Below are 26,013 nucleotides of genomic sequence, written 5' to 3' on the forward strand. Positions count from 1 at the left end.
TTTTTTTGGGCGAATTTAGGATTTTTTTTCAGATATTTGCCGTTTCCATCACTCGTTTCTGATGCAATACTTCAAAATGTGCATAAAAACAGGGTGATGGAAACATACGGTCTCTTTAGTAAATCTTGAAAGTAGTTTTTTAATGCCAAAAGAGGGTTTGCGCTGGCGCAAGCTGTTAGTAAATCTGGTCCATATTTTATTTTATACATGTGAATTAGTTTATATCCTGATTATATTTACAAATAACTCAGCTGTATGTATGTGACACTTGCATTCTGTCCTGCTTTTGAAGCTTTGTTGCGGTGACAATTGATCACACCGGCGGTGTGATTTAAAGCTGCAGAAACCAGCAGGAGAACACCAACACCAGCACATATTACTGCTACAGACTGACTGGATTCTGTAACAGTAAAGACAGACATACATAATCACTAGGCATCAAATCATAATCAACTTTACTGATATTCTATTTACCTCAGGGTTTTTTTTTAAGAAAAGCAATTAAAAAAGCTTGAATATAAGTGAAAACAGAATGTTATCAAAATGTTATTGAGTTAAAGCTCTTTTTTCTATGAACAGTTTACACCGAAACTTTAAATTTTCTCAATAATGTATCATTTAAATGAATAAAATCATATACTCAACCATAGACGGCAACACTGAAGCTCTTAAAGCTGCTGATGCTGATGTCACTGCTGCGGCGACGACGGACGCTGATACTGCTGCTGTTTATCTCCAGTTTATAGAGTCCAGTATCTGTGGTTCTGGTGTTTGTTATGGTCAGAGATCCAGTCTGATGATCCAGCCTCAGTCTGTTTCTGAATCGTCCGTCAGCATGTTCACACTGATCATCTGTGCAGGTATTACTCTGATCTCCAGTGATTTCAGCGATGAGAATGTCATTAAAATACCACATCATCACATCATTTGGGTGTTTTATTACACCAGGATCTAAAATGACAGATTCTCCCTCCTTCACTGACTTTCTCTTCACTTCATCTCGTTCAGCAGCAGAAACACCTGAAACACAAACCAACAGATGCTGGAGGATTTTGGAGGGAAAGTGTACAACAAGAAATAACTGGATATGTAAACATGAATTTCCTGAAAATAAGGATGAACAAAATGAATGACACAATGAAGAAATATCATTATTCATATAGCTACAAATATTTTAAAATTGATGGATTACTAGTCGATTACTAACACAAAAAAAACTTACAATTATAATATTCATAGCAAAATTCATTGAAATATACTCACAACTAAATATATTTTTGTCAAACAATTAGGGTTGTTAAAATTAATCGTTTCTATGATGCATCGTGAGTAAAAGACCATAATTGATTATAGCCTACTGACGTTTCTCTTACGTCATTTGTCGCGCACACGCTACACGTTAAATCGCCATATATTTTGACAAGTCTAGGAGTGTTTGACATGGTAAAGGATAAGACAATGTTGACATGTTTGGTGTTGGCGGAATAGATCTGCAATGCTGCTGCTGCTACAGAGCAAGTACGGGACTTGCTACTGCCAATTCATACACGACACGCTGCTGTTGTACAATATAGCGTACATGAATTACCCGTAGCAGATCTATACAGGTGGAGCTGGGGAAGGTGGAGGGTTTCTGAAAGCCCTCTGCACAGCTAAGGCAAATGCTACCCATGTATTTGAAGGTTGAGCACGCAAGCTCATTAGCTGCTGATACAACAGTAACCAATCAAGTGTACCCTATAGAGAATCATGTGATTACAAACAGATTCAGCCTGCGAAGAATCTCTAGATGTTTGGCGTGGTAATAGATATTTTTTTGTGTTTGTCATAGTAGTTTATACGTGTTTTGTTATTTGCTATTTGAAACTTTGTGTGCTGTTGTACTTGGCTTGCTGTTTTCATTGTACACTTTGCCCGCCCTGTTTTATGAAGGACCACCCACTTGAACATTTCTGGCCCTCGCCCCTGGTTCAGTGCAATAAAGCAACGTGCGATATTTATACAAATTACACTTTCACAGCGAAATTTTTGTAGGTCAAGTAAATTACCTATATACTTAACCCTCTGGGGACGGATTGGGCGGTACCGCCCAAAATGGCATACTTTTACAAATGTGTAATTATCTTAAAAACTATTAATGATAGAGAGCTGCGGTCTTTTTTACCGTCTTCCTCAGATTCCGCTGAAAACAGTGATACCCGGCTTTGTAAATATACACACTTCCTTGTTGCGCAATACCACTATGTAAAAGGCCAATGAAATCGATGTTGTTTGGCAGATTCCGCGAACAACAACCAATTGAAAAATTGCCGATGGAGAAATATTTTTCTTACCCAATCAGAGGAAGGTTACCGTGACCTTTCTAGCAAATCAGAGGACTCTGTAGCCTTGCAAGGGGTGGTATTATATAGTTAGGGATATGACGCAAACAGCGTTGAATGGAGAGAAGGAGAGAGAGCGAACGGAGGCTTACGGAGCAGATTATCAGAGATTTATAAGAGAGAGAGACAGAACAATTATAATATATATATTTATATACACATACATACAATTATAGCATTATGTATTGTTTTAGCACTTTTATGATGGCAAGCAGTAAACGATTTACGGTGGAACAAGCTCTGGAAAAATTACTGGAGAGTGACGAGGAGATCGCATTGATTAGAAAATTCTAAGCATTCCTAAGAAAAACGCCTGCGACTATTTGTAAATAAAGTTACATTTTTCATTGTTCTTTACACATTTTATTTAACAATTACACATGTCTGTCAAGCAAAGGCTTTGACAAATATATTTTTGGTTCAAAAACTGTTCACTATTTTTGTGTGATGTGTGATTTTCAGAAATAAATGAGAAAAAACTAATTTCCGTTTTTGAAATTCTCTAGTTTATAGTACATTTTTTCACTCATACTTCCTTTATAAACACATTACATGCATGCTTATGTTATCTTAGGGTCTTCTGAATCCATAGATACCAAACACATAGTGATCCATCTCCATTATATATGGTTTATAAGCCCAAATGTAAAAATAGAGAAAACGGACCAAAAAGGACTTAGTCCCCAGAGGGTTAAAATACAAGTATAGAATAAATAGCTGTGATGGTCACAGATATAATAAATATCAATGATGATGATAAAAAACATAGCCTGCTTTAAAACATTCATTAAATGACTCACCAAGGACCGAAACGCTGAAGGTCTTGTCACTGTCACTGCCGCCGCTGAAGATCAGTAGTTTATAGAGTCCAGCGTCTGTGGTACTAATGTTTGTGATGGTCAGAGATCCAGTCTGATGATCCAGCTTCAGTCTGTCTCTGAATCTCTCTTTATCATCGTGACATTTATTATCTGTATAGGGATCTCCATTAATTTGAGCTACACAAGTGTCATTAAAATACCATTTAATTCTCTCTTGTTGGGTTTGTTTAACACTAATGTGTAGAGTGACTGAATCTCCCTCCATCACAGACACTGACACTCTGTCTGCATCATCAGCACCAAACACACCTGGAGAATAAATGAACAATAATAAATCACAGGAGAGAATAATAAATTACGCAGATCATGCAGTTCAGAAATCATAGTGCGTCAGGCCGTTCTATTAATTAAAACTGGACAACTGAAGCAATAGATGATACAGAGTGGTGCAGGTGTGACATCACTTTGTAGGCCAAAACGTAGAAGCGAGTTGCACTTTCGGTTCCATCGTCACGAAGTCAATGGTTTTTTGAATGGGGTTTTGGCTAAATGGCTGAAATGCAAGCTCAAGACACTTTCACGTTTTATTCTATGACATAAAATACATCAGTATTAACCCAAAAAGGCGGTTGCTAACAAGTGGCTAAATGGCACTACAGAGGCTGTCGAGGATATTAAACGTCATCATGCTGAAAAGGTAAACTGAGTCTGCTTATACAGCATTGTTATGCTTAAATATAAATTATTCTAACTATTCTTTCTGGGAAAATGTTTTTAAATAAAAACTGAAAGAGTTGTCTGAAGCTTTGTGATGGTGACGTTAAATTCGTGGGACCCTGGTGTAGTTCGTTTATTAGCTTTTCATGTCGACTGCATTTAGGCTTCACAATTCAAGTTGTGAAAATGATATTAATGGACAAAACGTGCAAGTATCATAAACTTTTGTTGATCACAGAGCTTGTTTTCGGAGATAATCCGAAAGCCTATGGGAAAATCCTATTGGGTTTTTCTCGAGGGAACCAGTGATGCGAACTGCCGGTTGGCCTACAAAGTGACGTCATACCTGCACCAATCTATTTACAGCACATCAAATACATAAAGCAGTTTTATATATTTAATGAGTGATCGGTTTCTTATTTTAACGACACCATTTTTACCGCCAGTTTCCTTAGCCAGTGGCCTTAGTTAAATTATGATATTTACGTATCTTTCATAAATGTGCATAAGGAAAAAAAAAGACATTAGCCTACTAGACAACAACATCTAGACAAAACAATGTCACTGACATATTTTAAGACATGCCAGTCCAAGTTGCTTTCAGTAAAAACAGCCCAAACATGCATTTTAGTAAGGGACTAGCTTTAACCTTGTCTGTGAAACCGGGCAATAATATGGGAAATAATTAAGAAAAAATATGAATTACTGCCTCGGAATCCTGATCGGTAGAGAGATAAACATTAAAAACAAATAGTCTGCGTCTTACCATGCACGAGTAAAATACTCGCTATGTGCAAAATCAAGAACTTCATTCCTATAAAAATAATGGATGTTGTGTGGAAAATCAATTGTTCGCTCAAAAAAAATTATATTTTCTGTTCTTGCGCAGACGCTTTTTGCTGCGAATAATCCAGATTCCTCTGAAGCTGCGAAACCCGATCCTCCACGCCTATCGATTGGTGATATTTGACGCTTTTTGTGAGAAAAATAGAGGATGCTTCTAAAACGGAAGGCTGCATCCTAGAGAAGCTGTGTCCTTCCTCTTGTCCTTCGGAGGGGGTTATGATGATGGTGTCCTCCTCCTCAGCACTGTGAAGGCTATAGGCTATAATAATGCCTGTTGTCCGACCTCAGACTGCTGTGACGTATGGTCTGCGGTTGGATAGACAATTAGTCAATATTAATTAAGTGACGTACATTTCAGGATCAAATTATTGTCCAGCGAAAATAGTTCCAAATAACGTCACAGCAGAACGGTTGCGCGCGCGTCGAGTGTGAATCGTTTGAATTTGAACGAGTGAGTCACTCATTAAGACTTGACGCCACTTATTGAGGTTTTTGATTCACATGTTCAACATTTCATATTTCTACATCCTAAACGTTATATTTTAAACATCCATCGCATAACGTTTTATGAAATTGCAATTGCATCCCACTTTTGAACTGCATGAATCAGTTTGTGTTTACTTAATTTATTGATAGGCTACATACATGTAAAAAAATAAATGGCATTAAAGATGAGACATATGGCCTACATTTAATAAGGTTAACCTTATAAAATGTATGTCTCATCTTTAATGTCATTTATATTAATAGCCTACATATTATTTATTTACATTTAAATTTATTTATATATTATTTATATAATGAATATTGACGTTAAAAAAAACCCTGTAATATTACAGTTTTTTTTTTAACGTCAATACACAAAACACATATGTGTTTAGGTCTGAAACAGTATTTGTTTATAGAGGGAATGCACGTGACTTCACCGTTGGCCGGAGGGACTGCAGTTACGCCCACAAGTGGCAAAAAGACTGAGCGGCAGCATTGGTTTTCAGCGTGAATGCTGCGGAAAAACACACAAAACGCGTCTAAAACGGGAAAGAGCTTTGAGACTGACTGTACAACTAGATTTGACAAGAAATATGAGGAATATTTTTACAGACTACCTAAAGCTACAGAACAGAGAAGCATAGATCCCTGCAATTCATAGAAACAACTGGACTCCAGGCAGCGAAAGGTGGGTTTGCAGTTATCATTTTTGTGTCAATATGCTGAATTTAGTGGTAAAATCATTCTCTATATATTGTATTGTTATATATTGCAGTGACAACTCATCAATCAAATATTTACCACTGTATATTCTGAATTTGACATTTTTAAATAAACACTGACAAAAAACTATACAAGTTTTAAGTCTAGACGATATGATGATATATATAACATTGATAAGTGATCACCTGGATTTATACCTGCCTATATTGTATTTATATAAAGCGTTCACAGGCAAATTTGCTGTATGTATTTCCCTGGTGTCGAAATCAGGCACATATAAATGTCAGGAAACACGATTCCTGGCTGCATGTTAATATCCATGGATCACTGGATCTTTAGTAAGTAGTAAGGAACACTATATTGAGTCCAATCTTTAGTTTAAACTGATAATCGTTTGTTTTACTTGCGTTTTCGCAGTTTCCCCTATTAAATCCAGTCACGCAGCAGCTCTTCTGCCACTCAGTCCGGCTGAGGGGGCGTGTTCCGGCGGGAAAGTGACGTTAATGCATTCCCTCTATAGTAATGACCATATGTTAAAAGATCTTGAAATTCAGTATACCTCTTCCCTGATATTTTATTGGAAGTCTATATATTCAACATTTTAACAAAATAAGTACATAAAAACCCCATACAAGTAATCCAAATTAATCAAAGAATGTAACCCAGGTCTTCCAAAGACACATGCACTTTATATTGCTCACATATAAACATTGATCAGCATGCATAGTGTACACAAATATGTTAAATTGAAACTCAAATGTGGATGCTTGATTTTTCCTTTTTTTTCTTCCCTTTTTTTCTTCCTTTTTTCCCCCCATTTTTCCTTATGTCGAGGTACATTATTACTTCACCTCTAAATGATTGACAGTTTCCAATTTATCAAACATTGGTTATTATGCTTCACTTCCTTCGTATTTTTCAATTGCATTTTTTATACATTTTATTGAATTGAACAATCATGTTACATGATTTTTGAACCATGTCCAAAGAATTCCATAAACTAATCCCAGTTACAAGAAACCCCTTTTGTTTTTGTGAGGTGCGTGAATAAGGTACACAAAAATTGCCTTTTCTTCTGTTGTTACTGTCTGTAATTAGCATGAATTTGTTTTTAAAGGTGCTCTAAGCGATGTCACGCGTTTTTTAGGCCAAAACATTTTTTGTCACATACAGCAAACATCTCCTCACTATCCACTGGCTGCCTGTCCCCTGAACACACTGTAAAGAAACGCGATCTCTGTAGACAGCCCAGGCTCCACAAACAGCAACAAAAGCAAACTGCGGCGACCCGCTCCCCGAAACATAACAAACTGTTCCAGCCAATGACCGACAAGAAGGGTTTGGGGGCGGGGTTTGGGGGGTTAGTGTGCGGATGAGGAGGAGGGAGGGTCTAGCTAGCCTCCGTTTTGTTTGACAATAGTTCGAACGTCAACAAGAAGTGATGTCACCCAGGATCGCTTAGAGAACCTTTAATATGTACTGGCACCAAATTATTTTTCACTCTCCACATAATTTGTAGTATTTTGAATTTGACCAACTCTTTAAATTTCAAAGTCTGCAGATTTATAAACACTTTATTTGTGTGGTCTCGTAAACCTTGATTAGTCACAATTCTTATCGCTTTCTTCTGAAGTAAGAACAGCCTATAACTGGTGCATGCATTACCCCACACTTCGGTACAGTATGTTAAATATGGAGTAATGGAACAATTAAGGCCCTGTTTACACGAGAACGATTCCGGGTGAAAACGTAAAAATATTTTATCGGATGTGCCTTTCGTTTACACGGCGACGGCGTTTTTTGGGCTTAAAAACGCAAAAAAGTGAAACCACCCTCCAGAGTGGAAATCTTAAAAACGCTCCACCGTCTCGTTCCCGTCTAAAGGGTAAAAACCTCAACCTCTCCTGCAGGGAACCCCTGACAGGACATGTTTTTGTTTTAACCCTGAAATGGCACACCTGATTCAATTAATTAAAGGCTCAAAGGCTTAATGTGTAGCTGACTAATTTAATCAGGTGTGCCATTTCAGGGTTAAAACAAAAACATGTCCTGTCAGGGGGTCCCTGCAGGAGAGGTTGAGAAACACTGGTCTATGGTAAAAACGCAAATCTGCTCACGGTGGCTCTCGTCGCGTAGGCCTACATGTTTACGTCACAGGCATGCGCCAGTACAGGAAAATAACAACCAACGTGTCGGATTATTTTCATACGTCGGACCTTCAAGTTGCCCTAGCAGCTCTGATAAACGTACAAGAGTCTTTTGCTGTTCGCTCCACCATGTTTTGATTTCGCGCTACTAGGGAGAGAAGTAGAAGGAAGGTTGTACGCAGGCGCGCAGACTTGGTGTTGTTGTGTGGCAGTGCTTCACATTAGAGCCCTGCACTGGCCTCAAATCTAGGCCCTAGCCCGGCCCTGGCCCGAGACGCTCAGGCCCTAGCCCGGCCCGTGTCCGACAGCTCATGAGAATGATCAGCCCGAGTCCGATCCGAGCCCGTTTATAAAAAAAAATATATATATATTACACAGCCTGCTCTATGTTGCAGTCATTAAAACAGATATGTTTTGTTCTCAATGGCAAAATAGTTACCGGTAAGTTTATTTTCATTTCTTTATAGGGTAAGATAAACATCAAAGATGCTTTGCTACAAGCAGAAATTGCAAGAGCTACTTTTATGGGGTCTTTGTGATGGTATTCCACAGTGAGAAGGTGGGCGGAGCATCCACATTGCTGAAGACCCCTCTGCATCATCAGCAGGTGTCTCAGGTTCACTAGCGTTTCACCCCTTAACCTGTACGCTTCACCTGAGCGGGGCAGCGAAGAACATTTAGTCTTTGCCTGCAGAGGGGTTCCAGCTGTGGGCTCTCTTCAGCCACAACCATCTTGAGCTAGTCTCAGCTGCCAGGGCTATCTCCCTGGTGGCTTTTCTCAGATGTTTCTGATCCAGGCCAACCTTTTGTAGGAAATGGCGCAAAGATGTTGCTGGAAAACCGCGACAGCCGACTTCAATTGGGAAACATGGTTGCGTGCCATCCTTTGGTAAGAGCCTCGTCTATCACGTCCTGGTACTTAGCCTTTTTAATTTGATGCGAAATAGCTAGCCTGTCTTCCCATGGCACCGTAAGTTCAGCTACCAAGATGGTCTTGATGCTCCTGGAAATCAGGACCAGATCCGGGCTGTGGCGAACAGGACGGCCGAGGGACGTGAGAGAACGGCGCGAGGCCGGTGGTGCGATTGCTAATGAGCAGCACCTGTATAGCACACCGGTCTCGCATCTCTCACGGAGGAGCGGAAGCATAAAGGGGGAGCGACGACATTAATGATCGAGAGAGGAACAGGCCTGTATTTTAGTTGTTCTGGTTTTTGTGTTTGTGTTTTATTTTAGCCAGCAGTCGTCCGCGAGGGACTGCTGGCGGTATTTTAGTTTGTTTGTTTTATTTTAAATAAAGTTTATTTTGATTGTTCGCCGGTTCCCGCCTCCTTCTTCCCTGAACATTGTTACACGGGCGAAGTGAGGTTGCTGCGATGTCCTGTGGAAATACAAGCCTTCTTCCGAGGTCCACTTGCATCTCCCAATCAACAGCACGCTGTAGAATGGATGGCGGGTGCCTGGCAGTTGCCTTTACCGTGGGAGTATGGTTGCCTTCAGATTGGAAGTTGATGAATTTTGGAGACTGTGGTGCCTGGCTGTTATTAGCTTTGACCCTCTGCAGGTCCACCCATTTGGCGACTTCTGTCAGGACTTTATCATGTCTCCACCTGTAACGACCATCTCCCAATGCTTTGGGGCATGCCGTCAGGATGTGATTCAGTGCGCATAATGCTGCTTCACATTGCTTGCATGATGATAAAGTTAATTAAGACAAATGTTTTTTTAATTTTTTTATGACGACCAAGCAGTCGACAGCGAGCTAAACAGGTTTGATCCATTTATAGCATCTCAAATCAACACTTGGCTACAATAAAATCCATAGATATAAAACAACGTAAGCATATCACACAGACAGTTAATGTTAGTTTAAACGTTTATAGTCATTTTTGAAAAGCTGAGGCAAACTGCTCTGCTGCTCAGTCGCAACAGCGCTCGCAAACTAAATGAGTTTACAATACAACAATACAATACAGAGAATGCAATCTAAACAAATAAAATAAATTAAAAACAAACATGCAGGTTATATTGCCTCAAAAATCTCACTACAGAACATGGCCATTCTTATTTCCAATAGTTTCCAACAGACTCATTAAAATAAAGTCCAATCAAACAAAAAACATCAAACAAAAAACATCAAGGCAACCTCCTAACATGGCTAAGAACAGTCTCTTACAGAGCATCGTGAAGAAAAAGCACAGCATCCACAGTGGAAGGTTTTAATCCAGTCGTACTTTTTCCAGCTGCGTTAAAGTCACGCTCGCTACTTCTGCACTAAACACAGAACGAGCCGTCGTGCGAATCTCGGATCGCGCCGCCGGGAAACCTGTGTGCGTGTGCGTGAGCAGACTATCATGTGTCAGTCATATGTCAATGTGATAGGTTATAAAACGTCTTCTATGTTTGCTTTTCAATCGTCATCTTCTCATATTTTATTTTAATTAATGTCTAAAATAGGCTATAAAAAAGATAAGCCTAAAAAAACAGGCCCGAGGCCCGGCCCGCGTGTGAACTATGACGTGAAAATTGGCCCGAATCCCGGCCCTAGGAGCATAAATAAGTCGGGCCCGTCGTGCTCGGGCTGAAATGCAGGCCTCTACTTCACATTGCTACCTAGCTGCCTGGAGTGCATACTACATCGAATTTCACACACTTTTGCGTCACCATATGCACGCAGATTTCCCCCCCATAAAGCTCGTCTAAATGCAGAATAAAAAGTCATAACGCAACGCCACTTTTGCGTTTTGTCTTCAGATCGTTTCCGTGTAAACATAGCCTAAAGTTAAGTATAGAAGCTGTAATGAAGCTTCATCCAGTGTGCGTTTAATGTTATACAGAATACAAGTCTAACAAACTCTAAAAGTTTTTAATATTTAGTTTTCTTGTGTAGGCCTATCTAAGGGTGCCTTAAGATTTTTTTATTTATAGAAATTTGATGACAAATGTTCAACTCATAAGAGTTCACAGTCCTGAAACTGTGTGTATATTTCTTGTTCTGTAGATTATGAGAAAGCCAGACAGAAGGCTAAAAAGACTGAGACATTATTTTGTCTCAACTCGGAAAATGACCGCATGCTGGAAAAGTTTAATCAGAAAAAGAAGTGTTTCTTTGTTTTCGCAGTGATTATTAAACTTACACATGTATAAGTAGGCTACCCAGAGTAGGAATAGAAAACATTAGACAATAGTTACATTTACAACACAAGTAAAAAACAGACAAATAAACAAGACAATATAGCTGTCACAGAGATCGGCCAGGCTCTCCCCAGCCAATCACAACGGTTTTGGCAAGCCTCTCCAATAGCGTCTGTATTGTAGCCTAAATGTCAATTTACAGTGTGCAAAACAGACAAATACAAGGTACAAATAGACAATATACAACATATAAAAAAAACACATTGGCACATTATTCACTTTGCTCTAGTGTAGTTCGACAGTTTACCTTTAATTTCATGACATCAACTACATGTTCAAGAAACATTTGCATGTCATTCATTACAGTAAAGATAAAGCAAAAGGGTTCCAGAGCATCGATTCTGTCCTGTGGAAACCCAGCCTTCTCTAATCTCTCAATGGCTTCCGCAACGTCTTGTTCCTCCATACACACTACTTTGGGCAACTGTGTATTTATATATATATATATATATATATGTATGTATATATACTTACAGAAACGATTTTTAACGACATTGGAATTGTTCTCAATCCGAGACACATGCACCCTGCGTCCCAATGTGCATACTATCCATCCTAAATAGTATGTGACATTAGTAATTGTCAATACTATTTAGGGTGGATAGTATGCACATTGGGACGCAGGGACACTATGTGCCGTCGATTGCAAGTGACGTCACTTGCAGCGGAAGCGCTCGTGTCTGAGCGTGCAAGTCTGAGAGTGCAAGTCTGCAGCCAGACCCTTCTCAGCCGTTTTAGCTTAAATTGTACCCAGCCTTACTCGTCGTAATTGCATTCTTACTAGTAACAATTACAATTAGAGAGCTCTACAAATGAATTTTTACTAGTCATATGTCTCCATTGACTTCAATGATAACATATATCCAGTACATTGTACATTGGGTTTAATGACGTCTAATATATGTTGTTAGTGGCGAGAATTTTCACGTGAATAAATATATAGATCCGACAATTTTAAGCGTGTAATTAAATGGTCCAGTGGCAGAAGAGGTTCTGGGTTCTAATCCGCACTCAAATAGGTTTTTTTTCTTCTCATCAAAACCGATTATGTTTATTGGTGGTTGAATATCAGGCAGGGACACGTTTGTGTGCATTTTGTTTTGTAATTTCACCGGAACTAATAGAGAGTCTCTCCACAACGGATTGAAGCGGTTGGGGCAGGACAGGGGTCCTATCAGGTACAGTACCATCACCTCATCGGATCTACACGATTCACATAAATTACATATTTTGATTCAAAGTGGCGAATTTCGCTGAAAAGCGACTAGTTTTGGGTATGCATGTAAAAAATGTAAATTTCCTTATGCAATCGCTCTGTAAAAGTGTGGGGTCTATCTGATCCCAAGCACCAAAAACGTAAATCCTACTTGAGCACTGATTAAGGATTAGGAGACGTCCCAGTGGCAGTGTTCTTCTTCAGAGGGTCAGTCTGATTAAGAGACGTCCCATTGGCAGCGTTCCCCATTAGAGGCTCAGTCTGATTAGGAATCGTCCCATTGGCAGCGTTCCCCATTAGAGGCTCAGTCTGATTAGGGTTTGAGTCTTCTACATGATTCTCCTGTAAGAAAACAGATTCACAGAAGGTAAAAGAAATGAACAAGGTTGATGATTCAGTTTCACAAAAATACAAGAGAAATACAAGAGACTAGAGAATCCTACTATTGTAAATGGTGTGTTCTAATGAGACACTTACTCTCTAAATAAAGTTGCAAGATCTTTTTGCTTTATATTTTTTATCATTTAGTTTGGGAGTAATTTGTGCCTCACCTGTGAACCTCAGCTTATGGTGATAAAAATAAAGGACAAAAAAACATTTACAGTGCACATTTGTTGTTACACCTAAAGTGATGTCATATACACACCGAATTTTAAATATATTAATATATGAATATAAATAATTATGTAATAATAATATAAAACATTTTTATATAACTGTTCTTCATAGTAAAGTAAAAATTCTTAAATAGTCAGTTGTTATTATTATTGTTATAGTTATTTTTTCTTCAGCCACAACATGCACACAGTGTTACAGACACACCACATACAGCACATCTCACAGATCTGAATCTGTAGTAAATTCACAGTTGTTTAGCTGACAGATTTACTGCACATAATCTCACCTGATCACACTTGTCCTGCATCTCGTTGTCTGTTTAAACAACAACAAACTCAATTAAACACACATTACTTAGGTTAGTTAGAATAAAAATACATTTTCACATCTTTTAACAAGTCTTTTCCCAATTCACACGATAAAACTCATATTTTCAATCTTGTTTAGTCATCTGTATGTAACACTCACCATTTTGTTCTGCTTGACGCTTGCGATAGTAAATCACACCACCAATTACAGCAGCAGCCAGAACACCAACACCAGCACATATTCCTCCTACAGCAGCTGAAGACACACCTGAACCTGAAACCACTGAAGACACACCTAAATCTGGAACAGATAAAGATAGGCAGTCATTATGACTAGAGAGTGAATGATAATACATCCGATATATATCAGTATCTTTTGAGTCATATTTACATGATACTGATTTTACTGATAAATGGCTCCATCTGGTGGGATTTTAAAGAACGGCAGCATCACAGCACTGTAAGCTCAACACAAAACACTAGCACTATTTTTATGCATTTTTTTTCTGTTGATAAATGAATCCAAAAATTGCAAGATTCATAATGTCACATAAAATGCAATGTAAAGTCAGCGCAGACAGTCTCGTGGTCAGCGCGCTGACATATAGCTGTCAGGAGGCAGCATTGTGTCCGGACTTGTTGCCAGCTACTTTTTATTTATTTTTTTAGTTGAAGTGATCCCCGTTACACCAGGATCTAAAGTAACAGATTATCCCTCCTTCACTGGCTGGTTCTTCATACTATCTTCTGTAACAGGAGGGACATCTAAAACTATTTAACAGCTGCTTTAATTAATTTCTTGCTGTGGAAACTGTGGAAATAAAAGTGATTACACAAGACCTTTCTTGACTTTAAATCTGAAATCCATGTTATCCATTATCGTTATGTGCATATGACCATATTTTAATACTTTTTTTTTTTTACATCAAATAAAAATCAGAGATTGAACGAAAACTATTTACCAGAATACACCTGCAACTATTTTATAAAATTAAAACTTAACAGTCAATTTTTTAAATAAAAATGTACAACTTCCACTAAGTATTTTGCATTAAATTATCAATACACTGTATGTGAATGAATATGCAGGTACACAGAAAAAACTAAACAAATTAATGATGTGATTTAAACATGTACTCTGCTTTTAAACATTCATTAAATGACTCACCAGTGACAGTAACATTGAAGATCTTTTTACTGCTGCTGTTGCTCCTGAAGATCTTCAGTTTATATTCTCCAGAGTGTGTGTGTGTGATGTTTGTGATGGTCAGAGATCCAGTCTGATGATCCAGCTTCAGTCTGTCTCTGAATCTCTCAGTGCCTTCATTACACTGAACATCTGTACAGGTCTTATTGAGATCTCCACTGATTTGAGCGATGCAAATTTTATTAAAATACCATTTAAACTGTTCTTGTTGGTTTATTTTAAAATCAGTGTTTAAAGTGACTGAATCCCCCTCCATCACAAACACTTCATCTGTTTTAATAAACGCACCTGAAGAAGAAACGAACATTTCATTAAAAAAAATCACTTTTTGGTTAATGTAACACATGCAAACAAACAGCAGAAAATCATCGATTTACACATTGTTATGGAAAAATGTATCTTTGGGGGGAGGGGGGGGGGTAGCTTTGAGGAACATTATAAAACTGCCAGCCAAGCACCTCTGAAATGTCTCACTCCTCCTGCAGCTGGACTGTGGTTGGACTGGGAACTATTCTTGCAAGAATAAATCTTTTAAAATACAATTTGGATCCTGATGTCTCTTATGCTGTGATGCTGTTTGTTTAATTATTGTTTTTGCCGCAACAACATTCACATACATGAGTCTCATATTGCTTACTTTACTCAATTACTTATATTACTCAATATTTACCATTATGAATATTACATAGATGAACAGCCAATTACCCATACAAAATGTCAGAAAATTGTGCAACAGTCTGTTGTTCTAAATGGAAATTCCCATATTACACTTTACAGTACACTTAAGTAATGCCAAGTTGTTAGGCGGAGCTCTAAAATCTCATTTGGCGTGTCCCTGCTCTACCTAAAGGAGATTTTATTCCGTTAACCGTTCTGGTAACATGGATTTAACGTATAGCTACAGTTCAGAATAAATTTCAATCAATTTTGCGTGAGCTTCAGGCTTTAAAGAGAGGAGAGGAAAGGAGGAGAAGAGAGAAAATTGGTAGCAAATGCAGAGAGTGTGGTCTATTCATGAGGATGTGATGCTACTTTTGTAGTGGCTTTCAAATGTTGATTCCGGGAAAAAGTCATTTGTTTTCTCAGGGAATAGCCCTCCCTGGGTCCAGACATTTAACAGGTTTTCAAACTGGTGGTTGTTTCTAAATCATGGAGTAAAAAAATGATGCCCCTAACCTAAACACAACCACCACTGTGACATGACCAAATCATGCAACAGGATTGATGCATGTCCCTTTGTTATAGCCTCGCCCACAGATCAGGTTATTTTATAATGATCCCATAGTTTATGCACATTTTTGATATGTTTTTGTTTGATTAAATTTAAGGTTTGCACTATTTCTAATATGTCCCTGCTTAACCTGGTTTTAGTCTCCCAGGCTGGTTTGGACACTTTTTTTTAGCTGACCAGACTGGTCTTACCTGGTCAAGCTGGGAGACTAGCTAAAACTAGCTTGGGGGGAGGGGACAATTATTTTGAAAATGCATGCAAATGAGAGCACATCCGGAAGGGGAGAAACAGTGATCACAAGACATTCAGCTCTCAATCACAATCTCAGTCGCATAGGGAAACATGCAACAGGACTATGCATAAATTGTGACAAAAGAGAGACTGTAGAACATACATCGCTAGAATATGAAGCGTACAGCACAGAGAGAATCATACTGTTAGATAACGTCAAAGAATTAGGATATAACGTTACACATTTATCAGTAGAGGGTTTACTTTTTTTTTTCTACCATCAGCAAACCATCAGCATGGCCAGTTCTCACGAGGTACATAAAAGAAACAGGTTTATTTGATAGAATTTAAAGCTACACTGTGTAACTTTTTTAGTTTATTCTTAGCTAAAAACACTAAGTTCTTTCAAAAATATATGTGCTCATTAATGTATATTTACTTCGTTCAAGTAATAAGGTATTCTCGTGAGTGTATAATATGCCATTGAAAATACATACGGGTGGGGGGTTCTAATGTCGGTCGCCATGTTGCCCCTCCATCTTGAAAGTACATTAGCCAAAGAGGGACATACGGTTAATTCAAGCTTCACCTTTCACTCATGGACGAGGTCGAACTGGAAGCCATGTTAATCTTGGACTACATTGGCCACCGTAGGAGTTAAAACGAAATCGGAATTGAGAGGAACAGAAACTAATATTCACTGGATGGTCATATACCTTTTCACCGCTAGATGGGGGTAAAAATCACACAGTGTAGCTTTAAAGATCAAGCAAGAGTGAAGTTCTTTTTTTTAAGCGTTAAATCCATAGACATCATGATGTCTATGGTTAAATCCGTATTGAATCCGCACTCCACACCCCAAACAGTTGGTGGCGGTAATGCACTAAATTGGTATGCCAACCGCCAATAAATTTATAGAAGAAGAAGAAGAGGAGAGCACAACACATCCGAGGGAAAGAAAACATTCAGCAGTCGATGGTAAAGCAAGGTCTGTGTCTGTGTGTCTAAATCAACTGTAAGTTTTGAGTAGTATTTTTGTGTTTTTCTCGGTGTATAATGTGTGATGTACAATAAAACTTCTCAAAAATCATCAGTCAAGTTTTGGCCATCATTCGGACGGTGCGGTTAAGTTGGTTTTATGTTGGACATTCGTTAGACATTCGATCTTTTCTGCAGCATTAATTGATATGTAATGGCTTAAAGGGATACTCCACTTTTTTTGGAAATAGGCTCATTTTACAACTCCCCCAGAGTTAAACTGTTGAGTTTTTACCGTTTTTGAATCCATTCAGCCGATCTCCGGCTCTGGCGGTACCACTTTTAGCATAGCTTAGCATACATTATTGGAGTTGACAAGACCATTAGCATTTCTCAAAAAAAAATGACCAAAGAGTTTTGATATTTTTCCTATTTAAAACTTGACTCTTCTGTAGTTACATCGTGCACTAAGACCGACGGAAAATGAAAAGTTGCGATTTTCTAGGCTGATATGGCTAGGAACTATACTCTCATTCCTGCGTAATAATCAAGAAACTTCACTGCCGTACCATGAGAGCAGCAGGCGTAATGATATGACGCAGCGCCTGAAAATAGGCCACCTTCCGTCAACACAACGGAACTATTTTCAGGCGCTGCGTCATATCATTACGCCTGCTGCTCTCATGGTACGGCAGTGAAGTTTCTTGATTATTACGCAGGAATGAGAGTATAGTTCCTAGCCATATCAGCCTAGAAAATCGCAACTTTACATTTTCCGTCGGTCTTAGTGCACGATGTAATTACAGAAGAGTCAAGTTTTAAATAGGAAAAACATCAAAACTCTTTGGTCATTTTTTTTTTAGAAATGCTAATGGTCTTGTCCACTTCAATGATGTATGCTAAGCTATGCTAAAAGTGGTACCGCCAGAACCGGAGATCGGCTGAATGGATTCAAAAACGGTAAAACTCAACAGTTTAACTCTGGGGGAGTTGTAAAATGAGCCTATTTCCAAAAAAAGTGGAGTATCCCTTTAATAGTCGTGGATGATGTTGTATCTCGTCTAGGTCACCTTGTAAAGCATAATGTCAAAAGTGAATTTTAATATTATTCGATGATGTAATTGTTTTAACAATTGGAAGTGAAAAAGTCCCCACAACGATCCCCACTTGGGCACTTCAAGTTAGGGAGTGTCTCAAAAGTGCCAAATCGACAACAAAGTTGGATAAGTACAGTATGTGCATTATCCCACAAAAACATTAGAAATGTGATCCTTTTACATATGTAGTTGATGTAAGTAAATAGATTAAAAATACGTAATTTCGTCTATTTTTAATGAATTAAAAAAAAAATGCAAATCTAAATAACTTCCTGGTCATGTGACCTGATGATGTCACACCACCTGGAATTTATTCGCTAACCCCTGGAACACACCATACATGACTTGGATTTGAAAAATGTAATTTCGTCTATTTTTGATGAATTTTTTAAATACGCAAATCTATATAACTTCCTGGTCATGTGACCTGATGATGTCACACCACCTGGAATTTATTCGCTAACCCCAGGAACACACCATACACGACTTGGATTTGGAAAACGTCATTTCGTCTATTTTTAATGAATTTTTGAAATGCGCAAATCTAAATAACTTCCTGGTCATGTGACCTGATGATGTCACACCACCTGGAATTTATTCGCTAACCCCTGGAACACATCATACACGACTTGGATTTGGAAAACGTCATTTTGTCTATTTTTAATGAATTTTTGAAATACGCAAATCTATATAACTTCCTGGTCATGTGACCTGATGATGTCACACAACCTGGAAATTATTCACTAACCCCTGGAACACACCATACACGACTTGGATTTGGAAAATGTAATTTCGTCTATTTTTGATGAATTTTTTAAATACGCAAATCTATATAAATTTCTGGTCATGTGACCTGATGATGTCACACCACCTGGATATTATTCACTAACCCCTGGAACACACCATACACGACTTGGATTTGGAAAATGTAATTTCGTCTATTTTTGATGAATTTTTTAAATACGCAAATCTATATAACTTTCTGGTCATGTGACCTGATGATGTCACACCACCTGGAAATTATTCACTAACCCTTGGAACATTTTTACAGGTTTTCTACAGTATTCTACTTTTTATTTTTCTAATTGATATTAAAAGAGGAATTTGACAAAATTCATAAATATGCTGTTTTGGCTTTACAATGAATTTTGGAGGGCTCTTATTTTGTAATACAACAGAATGTCCTGAAACTGTGCAGGTGACACGGTGAGAAGGTGTACTCTCCATCTGATGTGAAATTGGGCAGTGTAAACTAGGATTTTTTTAAAAAGATTTTCTGAATGTATAGACACAACAGCGTATTTATGAATTTTGGAGGGCTCTTATTTTGTAATACAACATCAGAATGTCCTGAAACTGTGCAGGTGACACGGTGAGAAGGTGTACTCTCCATCTGAGGTGAAATTGGGCAGTGTAAACTAGGATTTTTTTTAAAGTGATTTTCTGAATGTATAGACTCAACAGTATATTATTATTTTAGGATGGATAGATGGATGGATCGATAGATAGATAATTATTGATAGACAGATATATAATTATAGACAGACAGACAGACAGACAGACAGATAGATAGATAGATAGATAGATAGATAGATAGATAGATAGATAGATAGATAGATAGATAGATAGATAGATAGATAGATAGATAGATAGATAGATAATTATAGATAGATAGATATAGATAGATAGATAGATAGATAGATAGATATAATTATAGATAGATAGATATAGATAGATAGATAGATAGATAGATAGATAGATAGATAGATAGATAGATGTCACGGTGCATGAATTCACTGTCTCTCTCTCGTCTCGCGTGCTGTTGTGTGTGTGTGTGTATCTGTGGGCGTGGTCACTGATCATTGATGATCAGCAGCGCCAGGTGGCTTCAATCTGTTTGTCCCTTTATATGTTCAGTAACTGGTGTCTCATGTTGTCAGATCGTTGTTCTTCCTGGTGTGTTCCTGTTCCTGAGCTGTGCGTCCTCCTGTGGATTACCCCTGTTCGTCGTTGTGTTTTCTTCCGAGTTCCCTCGCACTTCCACGGATTCACCGAGCACCTCACTGGAGATTCAACACTGGACTGGGAGCACTTCACTGGTTGTCCGCTGAGGTCCCTGCGTTACCCACCATCTGCGCTGGAGTCCGTCCGACCCACCACCTCTGTACCAGCTGTGTTGTTCCCCTGTGTTGTGTGCCTTACCATGAATTATGTACTTACTTACTCTAATAAAGCGTTTTGCTATTGCATCCTTCTCCCGTCTCTGTCACAGAACGATCTGACCACATTATGGATGCAGCAGGCGCAAGAGGTTGGGATGAGTTCACTTCACGGAGCATCGCGCGAATGGACCAACAGGAAGAGAGCAACGCCAACAAAGGTCGGGCGGTCCAAGCGCTTGTGACGCAGGTGTCCGAGCTCACCCAACAACTTCAACATCCGAGAGTTCCCACTGCGCCACCCACACCGCCCGTTCAACCCGTACCACCAGAGCCGCACCATCAGCACGAGCCATGCCTACCCACCCCCGAAGGATACTCAGGTGAACCCGAGTTTTGCAGAGCATTTTTGACCCGATGTTCAATGCATTTTTCATTACAGCCGCAGACGTTCTCCCAAGAACGAACTAAGGTGGCGTTCGTTCTAACGCTACTGTCTGGCAAGGCGGCTCTTTGGCGGTGTGGGAGAATCAAGATCCATGCTGCACCTCGTTACAGGCACTCTCCGAAGCCATGAAAAGGGTTTTCGATCGTGCGGTAGCGGGTAGGGAGGCGTCCAGACTACTCGCCGATCTCCGCCAGGGTAATGGCTCGTTGTCGGAATATTCCATCCAGTTCCGCACCCTGGCCGCAGAGTGCCGATGGAACGAGGAGGCGCAGTGGGATCGTTTCATGCATGGGTTGGCTGACCGTGTCCAGAAGGAAATATACATGCTGGACCTTCTGCAGACATTGAACGGACTCATTGAATTAGCGCTGAGAGTCGATGCCCGGCTGAGCAGGATGGATCGGTTTCAGCAGAGTCATCAGTTCCTCAGCGCGGAGGATTACCGTGTCGGCGGTAGGGACATCTCCGATCCCGAGCCCATGCAGGTGGGTAGAGCTCGGCTTTCCCAGAAGGTAATTTTATGGACTTTGGACTGGCTAAAAAACTATCTATTCCCATTTCTCCACTCAAGCACCAGATCTACGTTAATGCTCTAAATGGCCAACTTCTCCCCAACATCTCTCACACGACTGAATCCATCACTCTCATCACATCCGGCAATCACATTGAGACTATAGAATTCCTCCTCATGGACTCACCACTCGCACCAGTTGTACTTGGACATCCTTGGCTCACTTTGCACAATCCCAGAGTCGATTGGGTTCACAACTCAATGTCTACATGGAGTTATAAGTGTCATAAGTCTTGTCTTGTGTCTGCGTGTTCGTCTGTACCTGTTTCTGTGTTTCAGGAGGAGGCAGTGAATTTGTCTAACGTGCCCGAGGAGTACCAAGACCTGAGAGAAGTGTTCAGTAAGTCTCGTGCTGCTTCTCTCCCTCCTCATCGTCCCTATGACTGTGCTATAGACTTAGTGCCAGGTGAGTCTCCGCTTAAGGGTAAGTTATATTCACTTTCTGTTCCAGAGAGGGAGGCTATGGAGAAATATATTTCTGATTCTCTAGCATCCAAGTTCACTCGCCCTTCCTCATCTCCAGCGGGGGCGGGGTTCTTTTTTGTGGGGAAGAAGGATGGGTCTCTGCGACCGTGTATTGATTACCGGGGGTTGAACAACATCACGGTAAAGAATACTTATCCTTTGCCATTGATGTCTTCAGCCTTCGAGCGATTACAGGGAGCATCCATCTTCACAAAATTGGATTTACGTAACGCTTATCATTTGGTCCGCATAAGGAAGGGTGATGAATGGAAGACCGCGTTCAATACCCCCAGGGGGCACTTTGAATACTTGGTCATGCCGTTCGGGCTGTCCAACTCCCCAGCGGTCTTCCAAGCTCTCGTCAATGACGTGCTGAGAGATATGGTTGACCAATTCATATATCTTTACCTGGATGACATATTAATTTTTTCATCTTCTCTCCAGGAACACGTTCAGCACGTCAGACGACTGCTTCAGAGGTTGCTAGAGAATGTGCTTTTTGCCAAAGCGGAGAAATGCGTTTTTCATGCACAGTCTGTTCCTTTCCTAGGGTTCATCGTCTCGTCTGAGGGAATGCGTATGGATCCTGACAAGGTTAAGGCTGTGATTGATTGGCTGGCCTAGTTCAGATTCCCGTAAGGCCCTACAGAGGTTTCTGGGGTTTGCCAATTTCTATCGGCGTTTTATTCGCAACTTCAGCCAACTAGCCGCACCTCTGACTGCCTTGACCTCCCCCAGAACGACGTTCAGGTGGTCCGATACAGCCGAGGCTGTGTTCGCCAAACTTAAGAGCCGCTTTGTTTCGGCTCCCATCCTCGTTACCCCTGATCCATCACGTCAGTTCGTGGTGGAGGTCGACGCGTCAGAGGTGGGGGTAGGAGCAGTTCTTTCCCAACGTTCTTCCACAGACGACAGGAGGCATCCTTGCGCATTTTTGTCCCATCGTTTATCACCGGCCGAGCGTAACTATGACATTGGTAACAGAGAGTTGTTGGCAGTCAAGTTAGCGCTGGAAGAATGGCGTCACTGGTTAGAAGGCTCAGGGGTACCTTTTATCGTATGGACCGATCACAAGAATCTAGAGTATATTAGAACCGCCAAAAGACTCAACTCTAGGCAGGCTCGGTGGGCACTTTTTTTTGGACGTTTTGACTTTTCTCTTTCGTACCGCCCGGGTTCCAAAAACATCAAACCCGATTCTTTATCTTGAATTTTTGACCAATCCGAATGCCCGTCTACTCCCGAGTGTATTTTACCTGAGACGTTAGTTGTCTCCACTCTCAGATGGGAGGTCGAGTCAAAGGTCATGAAGGCCTTAGAAGGGGTAACGCCTCTGCCCGATTGCCCACCGAATCGGTTGTTTGTGCCAGAGGAGTGTCGGTCCGACGTTATTCAGTGGGGGCATTGTTCCAGCGTGGCTTGTCATCCAGGAGTTAATCGCACCAGTTATTTGGTCAGGCAACAATTCTGGTGGCCACTTATGGCTCGTGACATCCGCAGTTTTGTCTTGGCTTGCTCGGTTTGTGCCACTGGTAAATCCTCCAATCGACCCCCAGATGGGCCACTCCAACCGCTGTCTGTCTCTTCAAGACCCTGGTCCCACATCGCACTAGATTTTATCACCGCCCTCCCGCCCTCCCAGGGCAAGACGGTCGTTTTGACCGTCGTGGACCGGTTCTCGAAGGCGGCTCATTTTATTCCCTTGCCTAAATTACCCTCCGCCAAGGAGACAGCGGTAACTGTTGTAGATCACGTCTTTCGCTTACATGGCCTCCCGATGGACGTGGTTTCTGACAGGGGTCCCCAATTTGTGTCCAAATTTTGGCAAGAATTTTGTAAGTTACTGGGGGCGACTGTCAGTCTTTCTTCGGGGTTCCATCCCAAAAGCAATGGTCAAATCGAGAGAGCCAATCAAGATTTGGAGAGAGTGTTGCGATGTTTGGTTTCTAAGAATCCTTCCTCTTGGTGTCAACAACTGTCAATGGTGGAGTACGCCCACAATTCGTTACCAGTGTCTGCCACGGGCCTCACTCCGTTTGAATGTAGTTTAGGTTACCAGCCACCAGTTTTTGCCGGTACGGAATCCGAGGTCGCGGTCCCCTCCGCTCACGCCTTCGTCCAGAGGTGCCGCCACACATGGATTAGAGCCCGTGAGACTCTTCTCCAAGTGGGAGCACGCACCAAGGCAGTCCGACTCAAACTCCCTCCTGCGTACAGGAACATTCATCCCGCCTTCCATGTATCAAAGATTAAACCTGTGTTTCATAAACGCATTAATCCGCCAGTTCCGGTTCCTCTCCCGCCGCGTCTCGTAGATGGGGAACCAACGTATACGGTTAACCGTATTCTGGACTCGAGACGGAGGGGACGCAGATTTCAGTACCTGGTGGACTGGGAAGGTTTTGGTCCGGAGGAGAGGAGTTGGGTTCCTGCTAGAGACATTCTGGATCACTCCCTTATCGATGATTACAATCGACAGGTAAGTCCGTCGGGGAACGCCAGGAGGCGTTCCTAGGGGAGGGGGACTGTCACGGTGCATTAATTCACTGTCTCTCTCTCGTCTCGCGTGCTGTTGTGTGTGTGTGTGTGTATCTGTGGGCGTGGTCACTGATCATTGATGATCAGCAGCGCCAGGTGGCTTCAATCTGTTTGTCCCTTTATACACTCACCTAAAGGATTATTAGGAACACCATACTAATACTGTGTTTGACCCCCTTTCGCCTTCAGAACAGCCTTAATTCTACGTGGCATTGATTCAACAAGGTGCTGAAAGCATTCTTTAGAAATGTTGGCCCATATTGATAGGATAGCATCTTGCAGTTGATGGAGATTTGTGGGGTGCACATCCAGGGCACGAAGCTCCCGTTCCACCACATCCCAAAGATGCTCTATTGGGTTGAGATCTGGTGACTGTGGGGGCCATTTTAGTACAGTGAACTCATTGTCATGTTCAAGAAACCAATTTGAAATTATTCGAGCTTTGTGACATGGTGCATTATCCTGCTGGAAGTAGCCATCAGAGGATGGGTACATGGTGGCCATAAAGGGATGGACATGGTCAGAAACAATGCTCAGGTAGGCCGTGGCATTTAAACGATGCCCAATAGGCATTAAGGGGCCTAAAGTGTGCCAAGAAAACATCCCCCACACCATTACACCACCACCACCAGCCTGCACAGTGGTAACAAGGCATGATGGATCCATGTTCTCATTCTGTTTACGACAAATTCTGACTCTACCATCTGAATGTCTCAACAGAAATCGAGACTCATCAGACCAGGCAACATTTTTCCAGTCTTCAACTGTCCAATTTTGGTGAGCTCTTGCAAATTGTAGCCTCTTTTTCCTATTTGTAGTGGAGATGAATGGTGGGTCTTCTGCTGTTGTAGCCCATACGCCTCAAGGTTGTGCGTGTTGTGGCTTCACAAATGCTTTGCTGCATACCTCGGTTGTAACGAGTGGTTATTTCAGTCCAAGTTGCTCTTCTATCAGCTTGAATCAGTCAGCCCATTCTCCTCTGACCTCTAGCATCAACAAGGCATTTTCGCCCACAGGACTGCCGCATACTGGATGTTTTTCCCTTTTCACACCATTCTTTGTAAACCCTAGAAATGGTTATGTGTTAAAATCCCAGTAACTGAGCAGATTGTGAAATACTCAGACCGGCCCGTCTGGCACCAACAACCATGCCACGCTCAAAATTGCTTAAATCACCTTTCTTTCCCATTCTGACATTCAGTTTGGAGTTCAGGAGATTGTCTTGACCAGGACCACACCCCTAAATGCATTGAAGCAACTGCCATGTGATTGGTTGATTAGATAATTGCATTAATGAGAAATTAAACAGGTGTTCCTAATAATCCTTTAGGTGAGTGTATGTTCAGTAACTGGTGTCTCATGTTGTCAGATCGTTGTTCTTTCTGGTGTGTTCCTGTTCCTGAGCTGTGCGTCCTCCTGTGGATTACCCCTGTTTGTCGTCGTGTTTTCTTCAAAGTTCCCTCGCACTTCCACGGATTCACCGAGCACCTCACTGGAGATTCAACACTGGACTGGGAGGACTTCACTGGTTGTCCACCGAGGTCCCTGCGTTACCCACCATCTGCGCTGGAGTCCGTCCGACCCACCACCTCTGTACCAGCTGTGTTGTTCCCCTGTGTTGTGTGCT

The 26,013-nt window shown here is 40.8% G+C and overlaps 1 protein-coding gene across 1 annotated transcript; it reads right to left on the reverse strand.

Moving 5' to 3' along the window:
* Positions 1-236: 236 nt before the first annotated feature.
* LOC130087035 (uncharacterized) lies at positions 237-4,896 on the reverse strand. Its single transcript, XM_056253235.1, has 4 exons — positions 4,686-4,896; positions 3,182-3,511; positions 646-1,020; positions 237-400 (listed from the first exon to the last, which is right to left on the reverse strand). The coding sequence occupies exons 1-4, from the start codon at positions 4,729-4,731 to the stop codon at positions 237-239; spliced, it is 915 nt and encodes a 304-aa protein (XP_056109210.1). The 5' UTR covers positions 4,732-4,896.
* Between the last annotated feature and the right edge of the window lie 21,117 nt (positions 4,897-26,013).

Source organism: Rhinichthys klamathensis, unplaced genomic scaffold, assembly GCF_029890125.1.
Source record: "Rhinichthys klamathensis goyatoka isolate OS25496 unplaced genomic scaffold, OSU_Roscu_1.1 h1tg000103l_1, whole genome shotgun sequence".
Taxonomy (NCBI): domain Eukaryota; kingdom Metazoa; phylum Chordata; class Actinopteri; order Cypriniformes; family Leuciscidae; genus Rhinichthys; species Rhinichthys klamathensis.